Here is a 21,670-nt window from a genome sequence, read left to right on the forward strand (position 1 = left end):
AAGTAGATAACAGTGAAATTCATAATTTGCTTAAAATAATTTAAAATAACTTTATAGTTTATACATAAACATTTTTATAATTGCTTCAGTGATAATCAAATTCAAAAAATAACACGCTAATTTCAGGAACTACTAGTCCAATTATTAGAAAAATTATTTCGGTTTTAGATAGCCCATTCATTGAGGAAGGCTAGACTATATTATACCATAACCACAGAATACATAATAGTAGCTAAACGCTACAGAACGGACACTCTCCGCCTCCCGCCAAAATTAAACTTACCTCACCCCCGCGCGATCAGACATAAAATGGGCCACATTTTTCTGCAAGGACGATACGCAACGAAGATTGACAACATTAATCAAATTGACTTAAAGTAATTTTATTATTTTGGATTTGTGATTATCGTTTTTCGTAGAAAATGGTTAGATATTGTGCTGTTTACGGAGGTATGTCATCAGAAAAACGCGAATTTTTTTTTACGCTAGTCACAAATGTGCCAACCATAAAGCGTTAACACACACATTTGCAGTCTCTACAGTGTGACTGTCAAAACGATCATTTTGTATGGAGTGTCCGGGGTGTGCCATAACGCTAAGACCAACAGGAGCGGAGCCACGCGGGTGAAACCGCGAGCGCAGCTAGTCACTACATAGTATAAAACAAAGTCGCTTTCTCTGTCCCTATGTCCCTATGTATGCTTAAATCTTTAAAACTACGCAACGGATTTTGATACGGTTTTTTTAATAGAAAGAGTGATTCAAGAGGAAGGTTTTAGTATATAATTTATTATGTTTTAGACAAAGCGGGCGAAGCCGCGGGCGGAAAGCTAGTATTAGTTTAAAGTTAACTTTCACTCACCAAATAAACAATTTCTAACCACTTTGCAATATGTATATGTATAACTAGATTTCCGCCCGCGGCTTCGCCCGCGTTTGCAAAGGAAAACCCGCATAGTTCCCGTTCCCGTGGGATTTCCGGGATAAAAACTATCCTATGTGTTAATCCAAGTTACCCTCTATATGTGTGCTAAATTTCATTGTAATCGGTTCAGTAGTTTTTACGTGAAAGAGTAACAAACATCCATACATCCATACATCCTTACAAACTTTCGCCTTTATAATATATATTAGAAATATTAGAATATTAGATGTGTAATAGACCGCCTCCTCGGTACAGTGGTTGACGCGTGAGCGTAGAACCGAGGGGTCCTGGGTTCGATACCCGGTGGAGACGAAAAAAAAAATGTCTCGGTCTGGCAGGACACAGAAGGCTGATCACCTACTTGTCCCTAAAGAAAAATCGATCAGTGAAACAGATGTATGAATCATCTGCCCCCTACCCCACTACGGGGACACGGGATTTCACTTTTTGCAATATGCAAACCCGGAAGATAAATAAAATAGGTAATCTATATTTACAAACAAAAACAAAGTTTACAAATTCTTTCCCTCGGGCACAAATTACTTTCAGTTTGGGAACTGTGGTTTATTTTGTTTGAATATTGTTTGAAAATAAATAATAAATATTGGTAGAATAGTTTGTTAGTGGGAAACTTTGATTATAAATAAACTAGCGGTCCGCCCCGGTTTCGCCCGTGGTACATATTTCGCAATAAAAGGTAGCCTATGTTCTTTCTCAGGGTCTAAATATTATCTGTGGCAAATTTCATCAAAATCGGTCCAGTAGTTTATGCGTGAAAACCATACATACATAATTACAAACCTTTCCTCTTTATAATATTATTATTAGTATAGAAAAATAGTCGAAAAACGTTTTAGTACCGAGTTTCTGGATAATGGATTAAATAAATAAAACTAGGTATATTATCAACATAAAAAACAATAAATAACATATTGTTTGAATAATATTATGTATTTAAATAACGGTGTAAGTATGTATTTTATTTTACTTGCCTCTTACGTCTACTTATAGTAGAAATAATAAAAGAGCATGTGTGCCGAGCACACGTGTCAGAAGTGAAACTTCTTTGGCAAAATTCAAAGATACCTACCAAAATCGTCGCCTTACTCCATGACGTGACTGTATTTCCATGACGCGACCTTAAAATTTTACTCTCAACGCGCCTAAAGAAGTTTCATTTCAAAAGATACATAGTTTGATATATTTTTCTTGTATTAGATTATTATTTCATGTGAATAATTAACGTCCATGACGTCACAAAATATCGCAGAATAGTTTTTTTTTTTTTTTTTTTTTTTTTTTATTAGAGATTAGGTAAGCATTTGACCATCGCTTCGCCAAATGGAAAGCGATAAGCATGGTCTAGGATGGAGCATGCTGACCTAATAGATGCCTATTCACTTTTCTTTTGAATAAGTCCAGATTGTAATTATCAGGAAACACGCAGGCCGGAAGATTGTTCCATTCCCTACTGGTACGCACGAGAAAGGAAGAAGCGTAACGCTTAGTGCGTATAGGTGGAATGTCGATGACATAGGGGTGGAGACCGGCACCGCGTCGACTCGACCGGTGGTGAAATCGCAAAGTACGTATGAGAAGACCTAGTGCTGTATTAATTCTATAATCCTACTACTTCACGTGAAAATTTGTGAGTATTGATGTCTGTTGGCAAACATATATTTATTTACTAGATTCCGCCCACGACTTTGTTCGTGCATCCCCGTTTTTCCCAGTTCCCGCAAGAATTTCGGGAAATCCTTTCTTAGCGGATGCCTACGTCCTAACATCTACCTGCATGCCAAATTTCAGCCCGATACGTCCAGTGGTTTGGGCTGTGCGTTGATAGATCACTATATCAGTCACCTTTGAGTTTTATATATATATATATAGATATTAGTATAGATAATGGATATAGATATTTATTTTATAAGACGCAAATCTAGATATACATTTTTACTCCAAAAAAAATATAAAAATCTACGGGACTAAATTTAAATATACTTTTCTTTACCTAAAAGAGCTTTCTCGAACCAGAGGTCCGTTTAATTCAGGTTTATTAATATTTAAGCGAGACCCTGGCTTGGTATCGATCGCTAAGTTAGACTTAAGTGAAACATGCTTGAAGCTACGTTCATGTTGAGGTATGTTGGTTAAGTTATAATAAGTTATCATGTTTCAGCCTGTGTTTTTTTGGGATGTAGATTTTTTGACTTTAAACAAGTAATCTATTAGCAGGAGTTGTTAGAATAACTGTTTGCTGGTCAGATTTGTTATTTTTATGTATTTAATACTAGGTTTCCTCCCGCGGCTTCGCCCGCGCCGTCAAAGAAAAACCCGCATAGTTCCCGTTCCCGTGGGATTTCCGGGATTGCGTCATTTTCCCGGGGTAAAAAGTAGCCTATGTCCTTTCTCGGGTATCAAAATATCTCCATAACAAATTTCATGAGAATTGGTTCAGTAATTTAGGCGTGATTGAGTAACAGACAGACAGACAGAGTTACTTTCGCATTTATAATATTAGTATGGATGTACACAGTGAGACGTTGAGGGTGTAATTTAGATTTAAAAACCTTATGTATTACGACAATGTTATATTATTATTTTTGTAATTGTAGAGTGTTCTCCAAATGAATGAATAAATAAATAAATTGGTCGATTTTCTTTTTGGGTTAGTATTGAGAAGCACTGTGTTAGAACGAAATTTTTGCGTAAAATTGATTTGATTTGAAGTTATTACTTACTAATTTATTTACAACTAGCGGTCCGCCCCGGCTTCGCCCGTGGTACATATTTACGTTTTCTCTACATAAGAACCATCCTCGTACTTCAAGGAATATAATAAAAAAAGAATTATTGAAATCGGTTCAGCCGTTCTCAAGTTATGCGCAACACATTTTGCGATTCATTTTTATATATAAGAAGATTCAATATTGAAAGCATTCAAAGTCACTAGTTTTGCTAAACCGTCACGGCTAAGCCAGTTTTGATCCGGGAGAATTAATAAACAAACAAACATCGCATATATCCATACTAATATTATAAATGCGAAAGTAACTCTGTCTGTCTGTCTGTTACTCAATCACGCCTAAACTACTGAACCAATTTGCATGAAATTTGGTATGGAGATATTTTGATACCCGAGAAAGGACATAGGCTACTTTTTATTGCGAAATATGTACCACGGGCGAAGCCGGGGCGGACCGCTAGTTTATTATATATTAAACATGATAAGAGCTGCTTCAGTTACACAGTAAAGAGAGCTACGAGTAATTCTTTATTTTAACTAGCGGTCCGCCCCGGCTTCGCCCGTGGTACCTACATGTTTAAACTATCCTATCTCTCAAGTTGGATCGAACTGCACATGGTGTGCGAATTTTATTATAATCGGTTAAGTGGTTTAGGAGTCCATTGAGGACAAATATTGTGGCACGAGATTTATCTTAATCTTAATATCTTAATACTATTATAAAGGCGAAAGTTTGTATGGATGTATGGATGTTTGTTACTCTTTCACGTAAAAACTACTGAACCGATTACAATGAAATTTAGCACACATATAGAGGGTAACTTGGATTAACACATAGGATAGGTTTTATTCCGGAAATCCCCCGGGAACGGGAACTATGCGGGTTTTCCTTTGAAAACGCGGGCGAAGCCGCGGGCGGAAATCTAGTACCTATATTATATTAAGAAGATTGTACACAAAAACATATTTTTTTCTTCATCATATCAGTTGTACAATTATCGATTGTATATTATAGCTATTTAATTTTTTCATAGTTTAACTACTCATTTTTTTACGATATATTTCATTGTATTAAATAATTTCAATGTACAATAGCCAAAGCAAAGCCGTCAGCTACAACGCTTAATCGTCTCAGTTAGGCCATTTTGATAATAATATTAAAAAAATAACGTGAGTACCGAGCACAGTGTCAGAAGTGAAACTTCTTTGGCACAAATCAAAGATACCCAAATCGTCGCCTTACTCTATAACGTGACGGTATTGCCCATAAATTTTACTCTCAACGCGTCCAAATAAGTTTCATTTCAAATATTTAGTGCAATTTTACGATTTATTTGATACTAATAAATAATTATAACCATCACACGATAGCCAAAGCAAAGCCGTCAGCTACGGCGCTTAAGCGTTCAAGTTAAGCCAGTATGATCCCGGAATCCTGTCAGAGTTCCAGCATTCGCAATTCTCTTTGTGTTTTTATAACACTTTTAATTGCAGTACGATTAATCTTTATAATCCCGAAGCCGAAAATATTTAAGCAATTTGTTAAAACTGAAACATTTATTTATTCAATTAGACTTCTTCTAGAAGCATTTTTGAAACGCCATAACATATTTTTAACATTTACCACCGAAAAGTTGTTTAAATAATAAATAAATAAATACACTTTATTCAGCACCAAGTAAATACATGTAAAAAAAAGGAAACAGACAATATGTGATAAAGCTAAAAAGGCGGCCTTATCGCTACTAAGCGATTTCTACCAGGCAACCTATGGGTAGGATTTTTAATTATAAGAAAGAGGTGAAAACAATAGGTGGTGCAGCAATGAAAATGAATTACACTATACAGGGTGTAATCGTTAAGTGTGCACAAGCGATTATTCCGTAACTATTGCAGATATCAAAAAACTTTAAACTGATATCGAAAGTACTTAACCTAATGAGTAAAATGGCCATAATAAATTTTTAAAAATAAAACGAGAAATAACCAAAAATGTTACATTAAACGCTCCCATACAATTTATTTCCCATACATTTTGTATTCATAGTAGATTTTCGAAGTGACGTCCTTATTGTGCAATACAATGAGGAGGTCTATTTACAGTTTCTAAATGAACTTCCCTCCAAATTTGCGAAGTAATTAAAGCAGAAAACCAAAAAAACAAAAAAAAAAGCTAAAATCTTTCATATTAAATGTATAGGTTGATCCAAAAGTAATGATAATTGGGTATTTCCTGTGCAAATAAAAATATAAAATAAATGTTTTATGCTTGCTCATGTAATCACTAAGTTATCACAAAAAATTATATCTACAGGCCACGTTTCCAAGTATTAACATTAATTTTAATGTGAACAGTGCGAGCCAGAATGTTTCCCGACGAAAAGAAGAAACAACGATTCGACATTTAGAGGGTGAATTTCTAAATTTTTAATGAGATCAGGATAATTTTTTGTCACGATTTGTGACCATGGGCGTTACCTGGGTTCACCATGTTTATGCTGAAACCAAGAAACAATCAATAACCTGGATGCGAGCTTCCAAAGTGACGGTGAAGATTTTCAAAGTGAAAATTAGTGGGATAGATTAAAGCCGTAGTTTTTTGGGACGCTGAAGAAATGTGGAATATTTTAAGAAGGTAGCCACTACTACACAGGGCTCTTACTACACAGACCAAATTAAAAGATTGCGGGTAGGTTAGTAAGAAAAAGAGACATGGCAAACTTCGGTCTTGAATGTTGGTTCACCAAGACAACGCACCAGATCACAAAGCGTCAGTTGCGATGGCTGCCAATCAAAAATCGGCATTGAAAATGCTTGAACACCCACCCTGTTTGTAAGATCTAGCTCCTAGTTAATTCTATCTCTTACCTCGGCACAAGAAAAACCGTCGATACAAGAAATTTTAAGACGACAGCGAAGTGATGGCCGATTTTGAGGGGTTTTTGTAGATGAAGTCAAAGTTTTTTTTTTCTAAGTTAAGGAAAAAAAATATCGAAGTATATTATCTAGTTAGAAGACTATCTAGAGAAATACATAATTATTTTAACTGTAATGACCTTGTTTAATATTGATTATCATTACTTTTGGATCAACCCATGTACATGGGATATTCATATCTCATACTAAATGTATGGGAGGGTTTAAAGTTATTTTTTTAGATATTTCTCGTATTATTTTTAAAAATTTATTATGGCCATTTTACTCATTAGGTTAAGTACTTTCGATATCAGTTTAAAGTTTTTTGATATCTGTAATAGTTACGGAATAATCGCCTGTGCACACTTAACGATTACACCCTGTATATTTAAACCATATAACTACTCATATTATAAATACATAATAATCTTATATATAAAAATGAATCGCAAAATGTGTTGGTAAGCGCATAACTCGAGAACTGCTGAACCGATTTCGATAATTATTTTTTTATTATATTCCTTGAAGTACGAGGATGGTTTTTACGTAGAGAAAACGTAAATATTATGTACCACGGGCGAAGCCGGGGCGGACCGCTAGTCTTCTTATATATAAAAATGAATCGCAAAATGTGTTGGTAAGCGCATAACTCGAGAACGGCTGAACCGATTTCGATAATTCTTTTTTTATTATATTCCTTGAAGTACGAGGATGGTTCTTATGTAGAGAAAACGTAAACATGTACCACGGGCGAAGCCGGGGCGGACCGCTAGTATGTTATAAATATAATTTAAGAATACCTACTTATACATTATATACATATGTGTTTCCTGGTTTTGGCCGTATTGCTCCGCTTCTATTGGTCTTAGCGAGATGAATTATAGTCTATAATATGTTGGCCTAACCTGCAAGTAATATGTCGTGGCCATATCGTAGATTTGCTCATTTCATGATATGATCGATCATTTCACGAAATGGTCGCATTTCATGAAATGGCCAACATAGTTTGATCAGATCGTTAAATCGTCAACGTTTCACGATTTGGCCATCCACATTTGGCCAGATCATATAAAATATAAAGAGTCCATAAAATATTAAAAAAAATCAGAATATTCTAAAAACTTGTTTAATGTCATTTAAGTTAGTGCCGCGGCAGCGGTCGGCGAATGCTAGAAGCGAATCGTTTTTGCAATAAAAAACAGTTAGGTTAGGTTAGGTTAGACTTTGATAAACAACGCACGAGCCGAGCGAGCAAAGCGAGCGTGCCGCGGCAGCGGCCGGCGAGTGCCAGAAGCGGATCGCTTTTTAAAAACAAACAATTATAATACTATAGTAGGATATATAAATATATATCCTAAAAGAAAAAATGCGTCTTAAATTATTTTATTTAAGACGCATTTTTTCTTCAATACATATAAGATATCCACATTTTCCATAGTACTCGAACCGTCGTAAATTCTTTGCTATGACTTTCTTCATATCTTCATGTTATTAAACGAATTATGAAGTTTTTAACTGCGAATAATTAAATTTTCGCCAGTGGCCGCCATCTTATCACATAAACACAGAGCTTGCAGCGCCTCTACCAATGATTAATGTAACTATTTTACGATATGATCAAATAATTTTGATCATTTCATGAAAAAACCGCGCGTTTAGTTGGTCATATCGTGAAACGATTTCTTATCATTGATCTGCTCAAGCCACATCATGATGTGGCCAAACTAAATTGGCCATTTCACGAAATGCGACCATTTCGTGAAATGGCCAGTCATATCATGAAATGAGCAAATTTACGATATGGCCACGACAAATATTCATGCAAAATTTAAAGTAAATATGCAGTACTTTTTGAGTTTAGTCCGGGAATACATACAAATAGATAAGAATTTTAAAAACTATATTTTTAGCTTCGATATCGATTGTAGATCACGCCTCAAGTATCCTTCTAAAACAATATTCAATCTACAAATTTGACTTTCCGACAGTACTTATGTATTACAGGTAGATAAATTTATTATTTTGCACAAATTCTGCCTCATTGCAACAACATCTTTTGAAACTATAAAAACAAAATTTCTAAAACACTATCATTTTTACAAGTCGGTTAAAACATCCTTCCATCAGGTGACGCGATCGCTTTTTATAAAAGGGCTGCAGAAATAATAAAATTTAATAAGTTTAAGTGATGAAAAAATTCCGGCGAGCCAATGATCTGTAAACATGGTTCAATGGTTGTTGTTATTTTTAAAAGCTTTTCGATAAGATTGTTATGGTTATATTATATATATATATATATATATATATTATAAAGTCGAAAGTTTGTAAGGATGTATGGATGTATGGATGTTTGTTACTCTTTCACGTAAAAACTACTGAACAGATTACAATGAAATTTAGCACACATATAGAGGGTAACTTGGATTAACACATAGGATAGTTTTTATCCCGGAAATCCCACGGGAACGGGAACTATGCGGGCTTTCCTTTGCAAACGCGGGCGAAGCCGCGGGCGGAAATCTAGTGGTTATATATTTAGTTAAAAGGAAAACATTACACTATGAGCTATGTCATAAAGCTGAAGAGTTTGTTTGGTTGAACGTGGTGATATCAGAAACAGAGAAACTGCTGTTTCGAATTGAAATGTTATTATATGTTGGGTAGTCCATTTATCGGGAAAGGCTTTATGTTATATACAATCATGCTACGACTCATAGTGTAATAATGAAAAACGTTACAAAAACAATTTTTTGAGAAAAGATGAAAATAAAGATGTTAATTATACAAAAAGATATATGAAATACTAGCTTTCCACCCGCAGCTTCGCCCGCGCAGTCAAAGAAAAACCCGCATAGTTCCCGTTCCCGTGGGATTTCCGGGATAAAACCTTTCCTATTTCCCGGGATAAAAAGTAGCCTATGTCCTTTCTCGGGTATCAAAATATCTCTATACCAAATTTCATGCAAATTGGTTCAGTAGTTAAGGCGTGATTGAGTAACAGACAGACAGACAGAGTTACTTTCGCATTTATAATATTAGTATGGATAAATAATAAATAATCACATTGCCTAGATGAGATCGCTATTTAGCGATAAGGGTAACCTATACAATATATATATTCAATATTCATTCTCATTACAATGTTTCCTATTACATATTTGCAAGAATGTAGTTACGAATTACAGATGATTTATTTACAATATTATGTGTGTACATACATAATACATTTAAACCATGTACCCATACATTTATTTACTGCATTATAAACTTATTTATTCATTTCTTTGTTTAGTTATTTCTAATCATATTAATAAATAAATCAATACACTCATAGACTCATATAGGCCACTAGCCTCTTAAATGATTATTAACTCCACAGGATCGTAGCACTTGAGTGCTTGTCGTAGCTCGCTACGGGTTACGGGCTACGAGCGTAGCAATTACGCTCTGTAGAGAAGCTACGAGAATATTGTAGTAGAATTTTCTAGATGGTTTACGTACAAACATGTTTCAAGTATTAAATACTGAACCGATTTTAGTGGATTTTTGTGTATTGATAGATTGGGGTATGTAGTTATTAATGATTGTATGGAATATAATTGTATTAATGATTGTATATATTCTTAACTGGCTTATAATTCTGTATCAATATATTAAGAAATGTTATTTATGCTGTATGATCACGAATAAATACGATACGATTACGATAGTTTAGTCGTGAATGCGAGAATCAATTATCTATACAGTAGTAAAGAAGTAGTGAGTATAATTAACTAATTTTGTATGAAATTGTTATTTATGTATGACTAGTTCCGCTTCGCGGTTTCACCCGCGTGGCTCCGCTCCCATTGGTCTTAGCGTGATGATAGATACTGCCTTCCTTGATAAATGGGCGATAGCCCATTAGATAAGGTGTTAGATATAACACCTTCCTGAGATTAGCGCGTTCAAACAAACAAACTTTTCAGCTTTATAATATTTATAATAAATTATTAGTAAATTAGTATTAGTATAGATAAGCGTAAATGAAAAACAGTTGACTTGCACTACTTCAAAAAATAAAAATCTCTTAAATTTTTGTACCAAATACCGTATTTAAAAAAATAGTCCTATCAAAATTGAAGGAAGAAATAATATAGTGCTTAAATGTATTTCTTGTATTCGTTAATTGCTACACTATTAAACTATATTTAATTTTCTTTAACTTCTGAAATACCTAAGTCCTAAGCCAAACTATTATGTTTTTACGTTAATACTAGCGGTCCGCCCCGGCTTCGCCCGTGGTACATATGAAAAATAGATGTTGGCCGATTCTCAGACTTACCCGATATGCACAGAAAATTTCATGAGAATCGGTCCACCCGTTTCGGAGGAGTATGCAGACTAACATTGTGACACGAGAATTTTATATATAAGAATATAACAAGTTGCGTATAAGAATTTCAATCACAATACGGTAGTTATTTTTTATGTTATTAAGCCTTAACTAAGTAAATGGAGCGTTACTTGATAGAGGCGTCATTATAGTGTAATAATCTGTAATGATACATTCTAAATGGCGCTTGTGGAATGTTTTCGTTGTATTATGTACTAAAGCTAATCGCGTTTTCAAAGAAAAGCTCATAGTTCAAGTTCCTGTGAGATTTCCGAGATAAAAAGTAGTCTATGTCTTATTCTGTGTCTTCAGCTACTTACATACCAAATTTCATTGTAATCGGTTCAGTATTATTTGCGTGAAAGAGCAACAAACATCCATACGTCAATTCTCACAAAATTTCGCATTATTATTAGTAGGATTATAATATTGACTAGCTTTCCGCCCGCGACTTCGCCCGCTTTGTCTTAAACCTAATAAATTATATACTAAAACCTTCATCTTGAATCACTCTATATATATGTTACGGCTAAAGGTAGGTGAGAACATAAACTTAAGATTAGCCGGCTAAACTTAGGTTTATTTTCGACGAGGTGTTAATGTTAGTTTGTTCTATCTTTAGCCGGCTAAACTTAAGTGTAACCGCAGGCCCGTGGCTAAAAATGTCGGGGTGGGTAGATTTGGTTACTATAATACATGCAAGGAACAGGGCGAGTGTTTTCTGGCACTTCGCCGGCTGCTGCCGCAGCACGCTCGCTGCGCTCGCTCGGCTCGTGCGGGTCTTAAGAGTTCTAACCTAACCTAACCTAGCCACCAGCTTTCTGCCCTGAGTCGGGGTGGGTAGATTTGGTTACTATAATACATGTAAGGAACAGGGCGAGTGTTTTCTGGCACTGTGCGGGCCCCTCAAGCCCTCCACCGGCCCGGCGCTAACCAAATCTACCCACCCCGACATTTTTAGCCACGGGCCTGCGGTTACACTTAAGTTTAGCCGGCTAAAGATAGAACAAACTAACATTAACACCTCGTCGAAAATAAACCTAAGTTTAGCCGGCTAATCTTAAGTTTATGTTCTCACCTACCTTTAGCCGTGACATATATAAAAAAAAACCGCATCAAAATCCGTTGCTTAGTTTTAAAGATTTAAGCATACATAGGGACATAGGGACAGAGAAAGCGACTTTGTTTTATACTATGTAGTGAATAGTGATGTAGTGAAGACTTAAATAATAGTTTATGCCCTTATTCTAGCATACCCAAACGGCCGGTTAAAATTAAACCTCCGTTATACCTTTCTTTGAGGTATGAATGCTTCTATGTAAAGGTGAAAAAAACTAGGTCATCGGGCGGGATGTATATTTTTTGGCTCATTTTCATACGGCAGAGTTTTGAAGAACCGTTTAGCTATGTAGCTAACCCTAATCATGCTTTTTGTGGTTATTTAAACGTAGTTCTGTTTTGTTCTTCACTACATAGTACAAAACAAAGTCGTTTTCTCTGTCCCTATGTCCCTATGTATGCTTAAATCTTTAAAACTACGCAACGGTGTTTGATGCGGTTTTTTTAATAGATAGAGTGATTCAAGAGGAAGGTTTTAGTATACAATTTATTATGTTTTAGACAAAGCTGGCGAAGCCGCGGGCGGAAAGCTAGTATGGTAATAATTGTTTTTGGGGTAACGTCTTATTTATTTATTTAATACAGACCACAAGAATAACTCCTTGTATTTAACACTTTATTGTGCAAGATAACAAGTATGTAAAGGTATATAGTATAATAGATAAAAGCATAAAGAGCGGCCTTATCACTGTGCAGTGATCTCTGCCAGGCAAGTACGGGGAGAAAAGCAAAGAAGCGAAATAAAATAAGACTATAAAATGATACATATTACATACACACATTATAATAAACTATAATAATATTATACTAAAACTTTCCTCGAAATTTACTCTATCTGTTAAAAAACCGCATCAAAATACGTAATGTACGGTTTTAAAGATTTATGCATACATGGACGGACAGACAGCGACAGTGACTTTGTTTTATACTATGTTAATATGTAATGAACGGATGACAGCTGTCATTCAAGTATCAGTGAGCTCCGGTAATTAATTAAATTAGAAATAGTTCTAGTTAAATAATACGAGTGAAAAGTGCTTCAAAATATATCTATACGTATAAAATACCAGTGTAAATGTTATCTCGATAATTAGTCAAACAGTTCCTGTGATATATAAAAATTTTAAATCGTACCTTGATACAAAGATTATTCAAAATACCAGTGAAGTTTCTATCGGCAAAATATACATAAACTATTGTGAATAAACATAGAATCAAAGTAATTAATCATTGCAGTGATAATAAGTGGCAAAAAAGTATTATTTTTGTTTTGTCAATATAAAAACCGTTAACAGTGTTCAAGTGTATCAACAGCTGTCAGAACAAAAGAAGATGACTCACTTATGTCATGAATCAACATCGTAAAGTATGAACTATACTAACAATTCGAGAATAACTAATAAGCACTGATAGCTCTGTACAGTAAGTGAACAACTGAAATATTCGCAACCGTAAGGTCTGGAGATCGAATCCTACCAGTTCCTCAAGACATCATTATAATTTTTAATTTTAAAAATTTTATATTTGCAATTTTTCTGATAAGAAAAAATAATCATGGAATCACAATATGTTACATTTCGCAAACGCAATATTAATCGGAGTTTGAATGATATTTGTTTAGAGTCTAATTCACCTACCTACAACGATGATTCAAAAAGTTTACCGGATCTTTCTACAATGAACTTTGAATTAGATGAATTAAAGGAAAAAATTACTAGTTTACAGACCTTATTAGACAGCGCGAATAGCGAAATAGACCAACTTATTTTAGAAAATAACAGCCTAAAGAAAAAAATAAACGAGCTAGAAAGAAAAATTTCCGTATTTAATAAGTTATACACAGATCAAAAAACTAAAAAGAGGACCACTACTTTTTCATCGCTAAATATCTTAAAAGTTAAACGAAGAATCGATTTTGATAAAGAAAACCCTTTAGAATTAACCTTAAACAATCAGTCAAAAAATTTAACAGCTTTGCAAAAACCAGATACGAGCACTAACAATAGAATAATGGAAAATAAATCTAAAGAACGTCTTTTTATTTTCGGCGGCCAACAATGTGTAGGCATGGCTGTTCGACTTCACCGTTCCACATTTAACTTAACAGCAAAATATGAAATTTCATCGATGACTAAACCTTTTGCCCACACGGAAAACATAACAGCACCATGTTACAATATAAGAACAAGACCGACGGATAAATTTATTTTAAGTTTAGGAGAACACGACGAGAACCCTTTCCACTTTATGGCCGAAACTGCGGCTATACTCCGATATTTAAAGGACACCAGTGTAATTATACTTAATGTTGTTAAAAACAGATATTTAAATGAAAATCTTATTAACAATTATTTAAGACAAATATGTTTAAAATACCCGAAATGCAAATTCTTGAACTTTAATGACAATTATTGTAACTCTCATAGTAATTACCTTAATAGAATTTGTTATAAAATTAATACAGAACTAGAATTCCAACATTACAGTAACGAATTTTTGGTTTGTAAAGACTGGTTAAAAAAATTAAAATCAACTAATAAAATTCAATTCAATAGTACAGTTACCAACTTAAAAAATAAATATTTTAAAGATACATCTACCCAAGCTGACAATTCGTTACCATATGTTAATAATACTAGCGATAAAGCTACGCAAACCATTGACGCAGAAAATTATGTTAAAGAGACTGGGTTTTTTCGAGCAAAAAGTATATGATGGTAAATATCTTTTGCACCAAAACATTGCAGGCATACTAAATAAAATAGAGTGGCTTGAGTTGTGCTTGGCAGAAATTGAAGAAAACATTAGTATATTGTGTCTTACCGAAACTTTTATCAAAAAAGGAGAGGAATGCAATCTCATTCTAGGAAATTTTTATCTTGCTTCATCTTTCTGTAGATCACAAGAAAGGCGTGGAGGTTGTTGTATTTTAGTAGACAAGTCCCTTGATTGCAAGACTATTGACTACTGTGTCGAATATACAGTAGAAAAAATATTTGAATGTTGTGCTGTTGAGATACGAAGCATGAATTGCTTTGTGGTTTGTATATATAGGACACCTAACTCAAACATATCAAAATTTTTCGAAAAATTTGAACTTTTCCTCTATAAATTAACCGCAAACAAAAATAAAAATATCATATTGGCTGGAGACTTTAATATTGACATAATGAAAGAAAATCAGTCTTCAAAATGGTTTAAAAACTTACTTAAAAATTTCAACATTAATATAATTATTAATCAACCCACTCGTAAACTGGCATGTCTAGATATAATAGCAACAAATATACCGCGAGTAGAAGGTAAGGTACTGAAAGTATTTCTCTCAGATCATGAAACATGCCAACTAGTAAATCTTCCAAAGCAAGCTAGCCCTAAACCATCGTATTGGTTCGTAACACGAAGAGATTATTGCCAGGAGAATATAAGGAAATTTGACATGCATTTAAATTCTATTTATTGGACCGATGTTTTAAATGAAGTAAATGCTAACGTAGCTTTCAAAATATTTCATGAGTTTTTCTGCCTACTGTATAATTTATGTTTCCCTTTGTACAGAAAAAAGATATCGAATACTCTCAGTCACATGAAATGGATATCAAAAGGCATTAGAATAGCATGTGCAAGGAAAAGACAACTAAGATTTATTCATTATAAATCAAAGTCTTTTCAAAAAAAGTTAGAATTTCAAAAATACAATAAGATACTCCGATCTTGTATAGACTGCTCAAAAAGAATAATAAATAATAGATTAATATTAAATTCCAAAAACAAAACAAAAGCTACATGGGACTTGATAAAGAACAGAGGGACGCATAATATGTCTGATAGCAACTGTATTGACCTAATCTCACACAATGACGTTGATATAACAGATCCATTAGAAATTGCTATGACATTTAATAATTTCTTTACTAATTTGACATATAATAATTCAAGTAAAATAACTAATTCCATTCATCAATCAAGTAATTACAAATATAAAATAAATTCAATAAATAGCAGCATATTTCTCTCACCATGCACAGAGCAAGAGATTATTAAAATCATAAATTCTCTTAGGAATACAAAGGCTGTAGGTTATGACTCAATAGATACAAGCATACTTAAAGAATGTAAACACAGCATTTCTTATGTATTGGCTCTTAGATTACAAAATAAAATACAGATGGAGCATGTCAATCTTTCATCGCCCTTGTCAAAGAAAATACGAAATCAAAAACGAATACGTTCCTCCGCTAGTGCTATAGCGATTCTAGTGTCATGCAATACGTCAAAATGGGTTTGATATTTTAGTAAAAAAATGCTGTCTTGTGATATTAAAACGCTGTAAAACTTGTTCCCGAAAACAAACAAAAAGATAAAACATCGTTTTACAGATTTTCTGTAGATTATTTGGCTTATTTAATTTTGTATACAAATAATAATTTTACAAATACGAAGGAATTCAAAACTTCAACGTATGCTGCCAGTATTTTGAAAATGAATTTGCCATTTTTAGGGGTAAAATGGTTAAAAGATATTCGGGGTAGTGCTGTTGGATTTTTCGATCGTGAATGTGATTATTTGTATAGTGCAATAAAAGTTCATGGTCATTATTAGATTATTTTAAAAAGTATTAGGTATACATTTTTTTGTTACTTTTATAAAAAGCGTCGTTTTCGCTTGCGATTTAATTCATGTGAACACATGATGGATATGATGAAAATAAAATGTCCCGCATTCTCGACTAAAAACTACCGCTATTCGCATTCATATGTTTTGAAAAATAAAAACTTTTTTTAATGTAATTTATTTAATAAATTTAATGTAATTTATTTAATAAATTTAATGTAATTTATTTAATAAAAATTGAATAAAATTATTTTGTCCATGTATAACTTTAGTAGATAGGTGATAAAATAATTTTTACAATATTATAAAATAATATCAAAAACCCGAATTTATATTAAAATAAAAATTAAAACATGACTGCTAATAATTTATGTAGCCTACGTCACTACCACCACAGCTACCTTCATAATTCAGATGATTGCAATGACACCTCATAAGTCACAACTCAAAATCGATCCAACAGTTTATACTGCAGGGCGTGTCAAAGAAATATTATACATACATACCTACACTCGAAAAACATAACCCTCTTTCTTCCGTAGTCGGGGAAAATTTTGGGAAAATTTTCAATATCTGGTAACATAACACCCATACAGAAGCACCGTGTACGTACAGTGCAACGGCGAAATGACAGCACACATAGCTTTATGGAAATGACGATAAATTATTCGGTTTAGTTCGGCAACGCTCCATCTGTCTTTTATTTTGTAATCTAAGTATTGGCTAATTTAATTAATAAATCATTCTCGCAAGGCGTCTTCCCTGAAAACCTGAAGGTATCTATTGTTAAGCCATTCTACAAAAAAGGCAGCAAAACGGATATAAAAAATTACCGCCCGATTACACTTATATCCATTTTTTCAAAAATTCTGGAAAAAGCTATGAGTGCCAGACTCATAAATTTTTTAAACAAATATAGTATAATTAAAAAAGAACAAACAGGGTTTCAAGCAAATAAATCTACTGCATTGGCTACGTTCTATTTAATTGAGGAAGTAACGAGATGCATTAATAATAAAATTCCTGTTGCATCAATCTTCTTTGACATGTCAAAAGCTTTTGACTTTGTGGACCACAAACTACTTATATATAAATGTGAGAAGTATGGCATTAGAGGTCCTGCTCTTGAATGGATTCATGATTATTTGTTTCAGAGACAACAGAGTGTTGAAATAAATAAAATAAATACCAAGCTAGAGTTCACTACATACAAGTCCCCCTATTTACCTAATAGTTTCGGTGTGCCACAGGGCAGCATATTGGGGCCTTTATTATTTTTAATTTACATAAATGACCTACCTGACATTATGGACCAAAAGTGTATATTGTTTGCAGATGACATTTCAATAATTTATTCTGACGATCACAAAGAGATAAATTATAACATGACAATTAATAAAAATTTAGAATTAGTATTGACATGGTTTAATGATAATAATCTATCGGCTAATATGACTAAAACAAAATTTATTCAATTTTCAAATTATAAAGCTCGACATACACCTCTTAATGTAACGGACAAATTCCATACTATCGAACAAACACATTACATAAAGTTCCTAGGGTTAAATGTAGATCAAAATTGCAACTGGAAAGCACATTGTGACATGATTACCGGAAAAATAAATAAGTTCGTCTACGCATTAAGAAGACTACGAAAAACAGTGTCCTTTAATGCTGCGCTTACCGCATATTACGGATACGTTACATCTGTGATACGGTATGGAATTATATTCTGGGGCAACTCGACGGACGTGACAAATGTATTCTTGGCACAGAAGAGGTGCATAAGGGCTATGTGCAATATTGGTCCCTTAGAATCTTGTCGACCATTATTCAAAAAGCACCATCTTTTAACACTCACGGGATTATACGTTTTGGAAATTTGTATATTTGTCAAAAAACATAGTGAACTTTTTAAAAGCATGAAAGACCACTCTATACTGGGACTAAGAGATCCCACACGTTTAATGATGCCTAACTGCCGTTCAGCACTCTACCAAAAGAATGCAAGTGTAATGTGTGTAAAGATTTTTAACCATATACCAAAACATATAAGGGAACTACCAAAAAATTTAATGCACAAAAAATTAAAAGCGTGGCTTATTAATCACTGTTTATATTCCTTAAACGAATTTTTTAGATTATAATTACCGAAACAATAAAAATGTTAACCTAGCTTGACAAAATTGACGTAAGAAATCAATTATAATGTAATAGAATGGAATAATCAAATTGTCATATTGCTATATTATAATTTATAATGTAAAATGAACTAATGTAAATAATATATTGCTTAAATAATAACTCACGTGAATTAGTTTAAATTATAAAATTTAAATATTTGTATGCCAATTGTTGGCGAATTGTGCGGACGTGAAATTTATTATAACTTTGCTTTGTAACCACAATTCATACAAATAAATCATTTCATTTCATTTCATTTCATTTCATTTCATTTCATTTCATTTCAATATTTTATGGCAATATGTCTGTGTCTGTGTATTTCTGGTTAGGCTAGAGAGTGATGTAATTTTACCGCATTGAAATATATCATTGTGTAGTTAAAATAGTTATAAATATTGATGTACTAAATCCATATCTGATAAGATACTAAAGGATTCTTACTTTTCTGTAAGCATAAAGTAGACTGAACATTTAAAGAAGTGCCCTATATCCTAAGAAAATGCAAAACTCTACGTACCTATAGGAGGAAACAGTCCATTATAATATGATAAAGTGAAGTCCCGTGTCCCCTAGTGCGGTAAGGGGCAGATGCATTTTACATCTGTTTCACTGATCGATTTTCTTTAGGGACAAGTAGGTGATCAGCCTTCTGTGTCCTACCAGACCGAGACATTTTTTTTTTCTTCGTCTCCACCGGGAATCGAACCCAGGACCCCTCGGTGCTACGCTCACTCATCAACCACTGAACCAAGAAGGCGGTCATTATATTATATGATACGTAGGTATAATTCAAAGGAGAATGACCACGGGTGGTATCGGTAAAATTTTAGTTGTGCCACGTATTCCTAATATTGTTAATTCCTATTTGTATTTATAATGATCATATGTATCACTATTAAGTCTTAATTATACCGGATAAATTGAAATAATAGTAAAAGTTTGTGTTTTGAAACATGTATGACCATGTATGGAATCGGTAAAATACTAGTTGTGTCACATGTTTGTGATATTGTTAATTCCTATTTGTATTTATAATGATCATATGTATCACTATTAAGTCGTAATTATACCGAATAAATAGAAATAAAAGTAAAAGTTTTTGTTTTGACACATATATCTATCTCTCTTGCAAGCGTCTTGCGTCATCTGTCATTGTGTTCGACGCATTGTTCGACGTTATTTATTTTGAAATAATGTTTATTACGATTAACTTTTCACATTTGTCTTGTAAATTAAAATATTACCTATGTAATAAATGTAAAACTTAACGTTCATCGTTAGTTTAAACTCGATAAAGTATTTTTTTAAAGTGTTGAATAACACTATTGTTTTATTTTTATTGTCGCGAACTGCGGCTTATTTACATAAAAACTTTAATCGTTTCTAAAAGTACTAACATCAAGCTTTAAATTGAGCTATATTTCATCTTGACACAATAAGTTTGATTGCGATACCAAGTGCCATAGTAACTTGGGCAATCTCCTTTTATAAATTCCGATATATTCTTTATTTATTTAGGCCACGCGGGCGAAGTCGCAGTAGCAGCCAGTATTAAATGCACATTCCAACCACTTTAACCGGATTTAAACCGCGAAATAAAGCGTGTTTTAAATCGATCGCGTAATTTGATTCGTTGGAAAGCGCAAGGCAATAATTTTGAATACAAAGTGACTTTGAGGGGACGTCTGAATATCTTATATTGTGTATCTTGCTCGGAATTTCGAGTTTCCTTATTGCTATGGGTCTAAGTAATAGACTTATTCAAAATTTGAGTTTAAATTGAAGACAAAAAAATATTCTTAATTAATTATCTACGGGCTACGGCATTGACTATTATATTAATTACTATTGGCATTGAAAAATAATTATCTAAAGGTATAATAAAAATGAATCGCCAAATGTGTTGCTAAGCGCAAAACTCTCAGTCAAAAGTAAATACAACCAAGTCGCCGGAGCCCCCGCTCGCTATATATGAAACGGAATAAATAATATAATGATTAAATCGTGTTTAAGGCCTAATTTTTATTGTAATAATACTGGCGCTAAAACCAACCACAAATACTACTAAATAATTTAAAGTTTTAAATTTCTAAATACTCGCGTAAAGTCTGTTACATTAAACTAACTTTATAAGAATATTAATCGCTACAGCCTATGCCTTGTACCAATCTTTGAGGGTGTTTTTATATTCTCCGTCTAATGGTATCTATTTGTTTTTTTAATGTCTCGCCCTTTTGAGAGCGAGTTCGATGCCCCGTTGCGGCAATTATCTTTATCTTATTAAAACTTTCTTTTTTATTTGTAATTTTGGTCTTGTTTGAGCTAATGTCGTTTGCCTAGTTTAGGCATGTACTACGTACTAGAGAGGACATCGCTACTACACTCTTTGTAACACGAGTAAGAGGCAAACGTCACAAAGTCATTTAGTCTGTGCCGGACTGTGCCTCCCGCTTGCCGCGTCAACACGTGTTATTGCTCTGTTCAAAATGCCTTCGTGTGTGCTGAGATATTGTTTTAACAGTTCCTAACAAACAAAGCCCGAGGAGTGACTTTTCACCAATAAGTTCACCCACCACACCTGCGCGGCCGTGCGCAATGTTTTTGTTTGGAATAGCCACTCTAGTACGTAGTCTCAATGAGTTTAGGTGGAAATTTAATGTTCGATATTAGAAGGATAATAGTACATAAACTTATTTAGGGCCGATTTTTCAATCCCGAGATAAACAGTCTAATAACTACCCCTCGAATAGATTTATTCAATTATTTATCTAACTCATAACGGCTCGCC

General features: G+C 33.5%; 1 protein-coding gene across 1 annotated transcript; it reads left to right on the forward strand.

The window, feature by feature from the left end:
* The first annotated feature begins 13,202 nt into the window (after positions 1 to 13,202).
* LOC149895332 (uncharacterized) lies at positions 13,203 to 14,807 on the forward strand. The gene has a single exon (XM_090118723.1). The coding sequence runs from the start codon at positions 13,636 to 13,638 to the stop codon at positions 14,794 to 14,796; it is 1,161 nt and encodes a 386-aa protein (XP_089974849.1). The 5' UTR covers positions 13,203 to 13,635; the 3' UTR covers positions 14,797 to 14,807.
* The last annotated feature ends 6,863 nt before the right edge of the window (positions 14,808 to 21,670 follow it).

This window comes from Colias eurytheme, chromosome 31 (assembly GCF_061535395.1).
Source record: "Colias eurytheme isolate Ceu_HAF_F1 chromosome 31, ilColEury1 Martin Lab GWU primary, whole genome shotgun sequence".
NCBI classification, from domain to species: Eukaryota; Metazoa; Arthropoda; class Insecta; order Lepidoptera; family Pieridae; genus Colias; species Colias eurytheme.